At 35.7% G+C, this 10,000-nt stretch overlaps 1 protein-coding gene across 1 annotated transcript in view; it reads left to right on the forward strand.

The window, feature by feature from the left end:
* The first annotated feature begins 1,147 nt into the window (after positions 1-1,147).
* LOC133650398 (potassium/sodium hyperpolarization-activated cyclic nucleotide-gated channel 2-like) overlaps positions 1,148-10,000 on the forward strand; it is a 20,275-nt gene continuing 11,422 nt past the window's right edge. Inside the window, exon 1 of the mRNA XM_062047594.1 lies at positions 1,148-1,765. Within this exon, the coding sequence (XP_061903578.1) occupies positions 1,305-1,765 (461 nt within the window). The 5' untranslated portion in view covers positions 1,148-1,304. The remainder of the gene's footprint in view (positions 1,766-10,000) is intronic.

Raw genomic sequence — 10,000 nt, forward strand, 5'->3', positions numbered from 1 at the left:
CGGTAGAAAATGGATGGATGGATGGACATATTAGCAATACTATATATATATAATTTTCCATAATTGTAACTGCATTGGTAATAATATATTTGAACCTCTGCACAAAAAGCATTTTTGGGAATTGCATGTTTTTGCTAACATTATTAGAAATAATACATAATAGATATGTCCATATTTTAATTTTCCTTAGGGAACTCTCCTGAAGGAATCAATAAAGTACTATCTATCTATATTTGCAATAGCAATACCTTTATTAGTATTGTTAATAATAATATTTTAATATCTAAAAAGCAGCATTTTGGGAGATTGCCTGCATGTTGCTGCCTGCTAGTAATGATGATAAATGATACATAATAAAACATTTAATAAATCCATATTAACATTAATATTAGAAACAGTACTGTAAATGATAACAATCATGGTATTTTACTGTCTACGAACGCAGCATTTAGGGGATTGCTTTTGCCCACATGTAATGATAATAAATAAAACAACAAAAATAATGAATAAGCCCATATTAGCAATATAAATACTTCTTTAGATGTATTTGTATTAATATTTGCAAAGGTATTGTTCATTTTAATACTATTTTACTTTACACAAAAGCAGCATTTTGAGGGATTGCCTTCATGTTGCTCTCTTGCTAGCAATATAATTCAAATAGATAAAAAATAAAAAAGTTTTACACTATATGTTAGAACAAATTTATCTGTCTATCTGTGTAACAATGATCTTTTTAACGTTTTAGGACTTTGACCGCACAAATAAACAGTACATAAATGAATGGAAGTTAGTAAGTAGAATTTGAATAATTATACTATCTGCAATTGTATTTTATTTTGCAGAAGTATGATGGTTATATTTGTCCAGCTATCAAAATAGGTGTAAGTTCAGAGAGTTGAGCGTCTGCACGGCCTTCCTTTTAATCAAGTGTGCAGTCATTAGAAATGCATTCATTCTAAGCCCTGCTGTCTATTGAATGACAATGTCAGTGTCTTGGCAACTTGACCTGCAGTCATCAGCGCAATGGGCCCATGTTGAAGGAGGGAGGGGGGGACGGAGGGACGGAGGGAGGGTCCTTCCACTACGGGGAAGGGGGAGGAGGGAGTGAGTGGACGCATTTATTGCAGCAAGCCGATTATTGAAGGCTACTTGATGAGCCTCAATGGCAGTTGGTCCACTCATGTTGAAGCAGGAGGATGAAACTGCACACACTTTTTTTCCTTTAATTTTGATGACTTATGTTGACTTTCTACTCTTTCAGTGACGTAAGAATGAAAGTTTGAAGTTGCACCTGAAAGAAAATGACTAGCCCCTGCAGGAGCCTAGGTGACCCGAAAGGCATCAACGACAGTCCCGGTCACAAACCCGAGCCTCCTCGGTACCGCAGCTGGGGAAGCCTCCGCTTCTCCCGCTGGAGAAGCGGCTCCCAGAAGGCCAGCTGTCCCGGGACGCCCTCCCCGAAGACGGACAAGAGGAGTGACGTGAGCAGGACGCTCTTCTCGCTGGTCAAGACGCACAACGACGACTACACGGCAGACCCCAGCGGCCTGCTGGACGTCAACGGTGAAGATCACGATGGTTGTGATGACGATACGGTCCTGGACCAGTCCACCTACTTCCAGAAACAGTTTGGCTCCATGCTGCAGCCCGGCGTCAACAAGTTCTCGCTTCGAATCTTTGGAAGCCAAAAGGGCGTCGCTGCAGAACAGGCCAGGGTCAAATCCTTTGGAGTATGGATCATTCACCCTTACAGTGATTTCAGGTAAGTCCACATTGCTCTTTTTAAAACACTAGTCAAACATCCTCTACATGACATGGGAGCTCTCTGCTGGTTTTGGAGAATACCAGAAAAACTAGTCAAAGACAGAAGAGCTCGTCTGTTTTTTTACCAACCTGTTGCAAAAATGCTTGCAAGCGGTCACATATGACAGGTGCAGCCTGCTGTTTTTAAAGATTCACTGCAAAACAATAGTCAAATATTTTACATGTGACAAGACTGCTCCTGCTGATTTGAGGAGTAAACTGCATAAACGGACGGCGTGGCTCGGATGGTAGAGCAGCTGTGCCAGCAACTTAAGGGTTGCAGGTTCGATCCCACAAGTCAAAAATACTATATATGACAGGTGTGCTGTGCAGTTTTTAGGAATTTATCGACAAAACATTGATAACAAATCCTCATATGACATATCCAATGTTTTATGTATTTACTGCCAAACAACAGTCAAATATTATCCATCCATCCATCCATCCATTTTCTACCGCTTATTCCCTTCTGGGTCGCAGGGGGCGCTGGAGCCTATCTCAGATGTTATATATGTAATAAAACTGGAATCTACTGCAAAAACTTTAGTAAAAAATTATATATATTACAGGTGCAATGCGCTGTTTTTAAGAATTTATTTTAAAAAAACAGTGGTCAAACATCCTTATATGACAGTAGTAATCTGTTGCTGGCAGGAAATTACTAGTCAAATATTCTATATATGACAGGACTGCTCCTGCTGTTTTTAAAGTCCACTGCAAAAGCGTCAGTCAAAAATTCTATATATTACAGGTGCTCTGTACTGTTTTTAGGAATCTACTGCAAAAACAAGTCAAAAATACTATATACGGCAGGTGTACTGTGCTGTTTTTAGGAATCTATTGACAAAAACAGTGGTCAAAGATCCCCATATGACAGTAGTAATCTGCTGTTTTCAGGAATTTACTGTCAAAAATTATATATATAACAGGTGTGCTGCACTGTTTTTAGGAATTTAAGATTAAGATTAAGATTAAAGTACCAATGATTGTTATTGACAAAACATTGGTCAAAGATCCTTATATGACAGTATAGTAATCTGCTGTATTTAGGAATTTACTGTCAAAAACAGTCAAAATATTCTATATATGACAGGACTGTGGTCAAAAATCCTTATGTGACAGTAGTAATTTTCTGTTTTAGGAATAACTGCCAAATAATAGTCAAATATTCTATGTATGATAGGACTGCTCCTGCTGTTTTTAGGAATATACCGCAAAAACTTTAGTCCTAGACTCCTTATATTACAGGTACACTGTGCTGTTTTAGGAATCTACTGCAAAACAAAAGTCAAAGATGGTATACTTTATATGACATTTGCGCTGTGCTGTTTTTAGGAATTTATTGACAAAACAGTGGTCAAAGATCCTTATACGAGAGTAGTAATCTGCAGCCAATTGCCATATATTGTATGCACTGCTCCTGCTGTTTTTAGGAATCACCTGCATAAACTTTAATCAAAAAATTCTATAAAATATTCTATGCTATGCTGTTTTTAGTAATCTGTTGACAAAACGGTGGTCAAATATTTTGGTGTGCTATGCTATTAGGAATCTAAGACATAACAGTCACAGAGTCTATATATGACAGGACTGCTCCTGCTGTTTTTAGGAATCACCTGCATAAACTTTAATCAAAAAAATTCTATAAAATATTCTATGCTATGCTGTTTTTAGTAATCTGTTGACAAAACGGTGGTAAAATATTTTGGTGTGCTGTGCTATTAGGAATCTACGATATAACAGTCAGAGTCTATATATGACAGGACTGCTTCTGCTATTTTTAGGAATCTACTGCAAAAACACTAGTCAAAGATTCTGTAAATGACAGATGTGCTGTGGTGTTTTTATCAATCTACTACAAAACAATAGTCAAAGATACTGTATACAACAGTTGTACTCTTTTGTTTTTAGAAATGTACTGCAAGAACACAAGTCAAAGATAGTACATGATAGGAGCCCTGTTCTTTTGTTAGGAATCTACTTCAAAAACAGAGTCTCACATGACAGTAGTAACCTGCTGTTTTTAGGAATGAACTGCAAAAAAAGAGTCAAAGATTTTGTAAATGACAGCAGCGCTCTGCTCTTTCTCGGGACCTACTGCAAAAACTCTGGTCAAAGATTGTATATACAACCCCTGGCAAAAAAAATGCATTTTTAGATCAAGCAGAGTGGAGAAAAAGATGTTATCACTCATTTCTGATGAGGAAATTATGGAATCAGCCTGTAAATTTTCCTTTCTAAAGCGAACACCTGCATCAGATTAAATCTGTTCATTAGTCTGTCGTTAAAAATGATTTTTCACACATTGGAGAGCTGTTGCACAGGGTGGCTTGATATGAATCATGGCTCCAACAAGAGATATGTCAATTGAAACATGGAGTGGATTATCAAATTTCTTCAAGAAGGTAAATCACCACGCAATGTTGCAAAATATGTTGACTGTTCAGTCAGCTGTGTCTAAAATCTGGACCAAGTACAAACAACATGGGAAGAGTGTAAAAGGCAAGCATACTGGTAGAATTGAGATTTTATTGCAAAAAATCTAAATGAAAGCCGTCATAAACAACTAAACAGAAAAAACAAGCTTATAACGGGCTAAGGAAAAGCAATCGTATGAATGACTGGAAGGAAAGTCGCTTTCAGTGATGAATCGCAAACCTGCATTGGGCAAGATGATGATGCTGGAACTTTTGTTTGGTGCAATTCCAATGAGATTTATGAAGATTGCCTGAAGAAAACGCGCAAATGTCTGCAGTCATTGATGATATGAGGCTGCATGTCAGGTAATGGCACTGGGGAGATGGCTGTCAATATTCCAGGATGTTTGGGGATAATATCAGTTTTCAAGATTATAATGCAGATGCCATTGAGCAAAAACTGTAAAAAAAAACAACAAAAAAACTTTCCATAAAGAAAGATACAAAAGGTCAAGGTCATGTATCTCAAACCAATTGAAAATATGTGAACAAAATGGTCCATGAAAAGATTCCAACCTGCAAAGCTGTGACAACAGCAATCAGAGAAAGTTGGAGCAAGATTGATGAAAAGTAATGTCTGTCATGTCACGCTCTCCCATGGCTTGGGTAGTTGTGACCCCAAGATGCAGGAGACAGGAGAGTGATGTGCAGGTAAGATGAGTGTTTTAATTCCAACACAAGTCAGTAACAAAGGCAATCTTCCAGCCCTGACTGTTGGACAGGCTGCCTAATGATGAAGTCTGATTGGCAACCATGAACAGGTGTGCTCAGGTTACCAATCAGCGCTCAGGTCACAGTTCCATAGCCAGACAGGAAGTGAACAAAAATAAAAGCGCTGGACAGGAAACAAATACAGAAAACAAGGAAACACAAGAACATGTCAGATTTGACATGTCACTCGTTAAGTCCATGCCTCAGAGACTGCAAGTCTAGTACTAGTGGTGTGTTGGAGTGTTTTTATCTTTGTTTTTCATAATTCCATAATTCGTTATTCAGGATTGAGTGATTCCATATATTTTTGTCTGTCTGATCTGAAAATGAAACTGTTACTGACTACCCAATTTTTTTTCTTGATTTCTTTCAGTGTTTCTTAAAGCCATAAAGTTGCCATTTGAAATGACTTTAATTTTTGGTCAAGTCTGTATCAGATGTTTTCTACAAAAATTCAACAACTTAATGGTGATTCCATCATTTCTCTCTGACAGTAGCGCTGTGCTGTTTTTAGGAATCTACCTTCTACATAAACCAAATGTACTTAAATGACAGTAGTAATCTGCTGTTTTTGGAATGTACTGTCAAACAATAGTCAAAGATTGTATATATGACAGGACTGCTCCTGCTGTTTTTAGGAATCTACTGCAAAAACACTAGTGAAATATTTTATAAATGACAGGTGAGCTGTGCTGTTTTTATAAATCTACTACAAAACAATAGGCAAATATACTATATACGACAGGTGTACTCTTTTGTTTTTTTTAAATGTACTGCAAAAGAACCCAAGTCATATATACTACATTATAGGAGCCCTGTGCCGTTATTAGGAATCTACTGCGAAAACTTTAGTCAAATATTCTATATATGACAGGTGCACTGTGCTGTTTTTAGGAATGTATTGGAAAACAGTAGACAACAATTTTATACTGTATGCAACAGGATTGCTCCTGTTGTTTTTAGGAATCTATTACAAAAACATAAATCAAATATCTTATATATGACCGGTCCGCTGTGCTGTTTTTAGGAATCTACTGCAAATATACTAATCAAAGATACTATATATGACAGTTACATGACGGGTATAATGTACTGTTTTTAGCAATTTACTGCAAATACACTAGTCAAAGATACAGTACTATATATGACAGGTCCGCTTTGCTGTTTTTAGGACTCTACTGCAAATATACTAGTCAAAGATACTATATTTGACAGTTACGTGACAGGTATAATGTACTGTTTTTAACAATTTACTGCAAATACACCAGTCAAAGATACAGTACTATATATGACAGGAGGGCTGTGCTGTTTTTTTTGGAATCTTCTGGTCAAACAATAATCAAAAATAATATGTATGACAGGTGCGCTGTGCTGTTTTTAGGAATATACTGCAAAAACGCTAGTCAAAGATACAGTATTATATATGACAGGTGTACTGTGCTGTTTTTAATAATATACTGCAAAAACACTAGTTAAAGTACTATATATGACAGGAGGGCTATGTTGTTTTAGGAATCTACTGCAAAAACATACGTCAAAGATACTATATGGCAGGATGGATGTGCTGTTTTTAGGAATCTACTGCTAAAACACTAGTCAAAGATACTATATATGACAGGAGAGCTGTGCTGTTTTTAAGAATCTACGACAAAAACACTAGTTAAAGTACAATATATGACAGGAGGGCTATGTTGTTTAAAGAATGTACTCCAAAAACATATATCAAATGTACTATATGGCAGGAGGGATGTGCTGTTTTTTGGAATCTACTGCTAAAACACTAGTCAAATATACTATACAGTATATGACAGGTGTGCTGTGCTGTTTTTATGAATCTACTGCAAAAACACTAATCAAAGATACTATATATGACAGGAGAGCTGTGCTGTTTTTAGGACTCTACGACAAAAACACTAGTCAAAGATACTATATATGACAGGTGTGCTGTGCCATTTTAACAAATCTACTGCAAAAACACTAGTCAAAGAATCAATAAATCACAGTAGTGCTCTGCTGTTTCTTTAGGAATCTACTGCAGTAGTCAATATTACGTATATCTGACAGGGCTGCTGTGCAGTTTTTTAAAAAGCTTCTGTGAAAACACATTTTAAAAATCCACCTTTTGATAGTTGTGCTTTTCTGTTTTTAGGAGCCGACCACACAAACAGTGGTCAAGGATCATCTAAACTAGGGGTCCCTAACCTTTTTTGCACCACGGACTGGTTTAATGTAGGCATTATTTTCACGGACCGGCTTTCCACCAGATAAATACGGCAAAAATAAGTGCATGAAAAATACAACTCACTGTAATGCTGAATTAGTGGGAGCCCTGGGCTTGTTTCTTTGCAATGAGATCTCCAGCAGGTTACCATCAACCTGCCGGGGATTGCAGATGGAAATCAGCCTTTGGCTGAAATCTGTCACATTTATATTTTATATGTTCATTAATGTGCATTGTATCATGTCACAAAGTTATAACAAATGGCAACTTCCCATGAGGAGTTTTATTGTACGTCTATAAACAAGCTTATTGGTGTGTCTAGTGGGACAGGCGAAAGTTAAGTCGGAGAAAGTGCAGTCGTTTATAAATTATTTAATGTTTCTGTGTGGTAGCAAATGCGTCACGGACCGGTACTGATCTAAACGACAGGAGAGCTCTGCTATTTTTAGGAGTCTACCATAAAACTGTAGTCAAAGTTCCTCTGCATGACAGGAGCAGTCTGCTGTTTTTAGGAATCCACTGCAAAACCACTATTTAAAGACCCACCGTAGGATAGTAGTCCTCTACTGTTTTTAGGAATCTACTGAAATACCATCAGTCAAAGATCCTCTTTATGCAGGACAGTGCTGCTGTTTTTTTGGAATTTAAAGCAAAATCACTTAATATACTGTATGTAAAGAGTGTTCTGCTGTTTTTAGGAACTGATTAGATTTTTAACTGAACTGTGATGTCATCTAAGGTCCGGTTGATCAGCGTTGCCATAGACTCCAGGTATTGTCAAAAGGGTGTAGCAGTGCTGATGGATGTAGCGCACGTCTTCCTTGTCTTGGGCGCTAAGGCGATGAAAGGATTTGATGAGTGATACAGTATATAGGGCAAGATCATCTGGATTAATGATGCCTCCACGGGTGTGTTTGATAGACAATTGTTTCTGCCTTGCAATCTGTCTGGCAGCTTCCTAAAAATAGTTAAATAATGCTACAAACAGCATTGAGGCCATGCAGACAGAAGGGCAGATACAGCTAAAATGATAAGAATCGTGATCATTCCAGTATTACGCAATAATAAGCGGCAGGCAGACAGCTGTGGCAGGGATTAGTGGCGGCCTTAAACCTTATGCTCCAAACTTGCCTTTAAAATGACTTCTCCTGTCTGGGAGGCTGAAGGTCACATGGAATTGTTCTCTTTTGGACACGTTGGCTGCAACAGAGACAGACGCAGGAGAATGAACAAGGAATTAGAAGAAGGCCCAAATGACATCAACTCCACATAAGGAGCACCACGGTTTAAACGACGATCTTTTTGTGTACTTACATCTTCCTCTGCTCTGTTTTTGTTGTCTTTAGCAACATACATCACACTTACTCAGTGTTCCAATACAAGAGCTATGCTATCTCATGTAAAGTATGTCAATAAGGTTAATTTACCTTTCTGGCAGTGCCAAACTAAACTATATTATATATGTAGGCTGAATGTATTTTTGCTTTTAAAAAAAATTACTTTACACTAAGGCCATGCATATTTTCTTATCAATAATCATTTTATTAGTCTATTATGTGAGAATTGTCATTACATAATATTCTATTTTTTTTATTTACAGTCAGCATATTTTTGTTATCATTTTTGTATATTTTTTGAGAATTATTTTTCATGTATTTTGAAAAATATTAATCAATGCTAATTTCTATATCATTGTATAATTATTTGTTTTCATATGAGCTTTGTCGGGTTTTAGTAAAGATTGAATTATTATATTTTTATTTAATATCATATTAATGTGTTATTATTTATTGTATTTTCTTTATTAGATATATTTCTTAAATATATTTGTAGAGAAAGCATTTTTCTTATTTATTGGTAAAGGCAGTTTTTTTTAAATTTTATTAGTGTATTTTCTTTGTTAGCATTATTCACGCAGCTGAGTAGGCTCCAGCCACCTCCACGACCCAGAAAGGGACAAGTGGTAGGAAATGGATGGATGGATGGCATTATTCACTATTAGCATTTTTTTTTAAGAGAAATGATTAAGATTTAATTATTATTTACAATTTTTTATGTGATTTAGTGTCATTATTATAATATTCATATTTTTATTTTATTATGTTTTTTTATATTTTCTTAGTGTGTATTTTCTTAAGCATTTTTTAATAGAAAATTATTATGGCTTTAATTATTATTTATTGTATTAAATGGGACTTTTGTTATCATAATTTTTTTTGGCTTATTTATATATATTTAATCAGTCTTAATACATTCAAGTGATATTATTATGTATTTTTGTTTATTTGTTTTTTAGTAGCTTTTTAGCGTTATGATGACTAGATTTTTGTAAAAAAATAAAAAATAATATATATATATATATATATATATATATATATATATATATATATATATATATATATATATATATATATATATATATATATATATAGCCCGTATGTGGGCTCTGTACCGAGGATGTCGTTGTGGCTTGTACAGCCCTTTGAGACACTTGTGATTTAGGGCTATATAAATAAACATTGATTGATTGATTGATATATATAAATGCAATTTTTTTAAACAGAGTTTAATCATTTATTTTAACGTTACATGGTCGTAATATGCAATTGTAACAATTTCCAACGCTTTCCTATCCCAATTCTTGCTAAAACTGTATTTATGTGGGGTAAATACTGTATTACATGTGTGATGAAATTCAATGCAAAGCTCCATTAGTGTTTAATCTTGTAGCACTACTCGTCTTTTCAAACACTCCTGTATAGCTCTGTCCATTCCGGAGCCTTGG

Source organism: Entelurus aequoreus, linkage group LG05 (genome assembly GCF_033978785.1).
Source record: "Entelurus aequoreus isolate RoL-2023_Sb linkage group LG05, RoL_Eaeq_v1.1, whole genome shotgun sequence".
Taxonomy (NCBI): Eukaryota; Metazoa; Chordata; class Actinopteri; order Syngnathiformes; family Syngnathidae; genus Entelurus; species Entelurus aequoreus.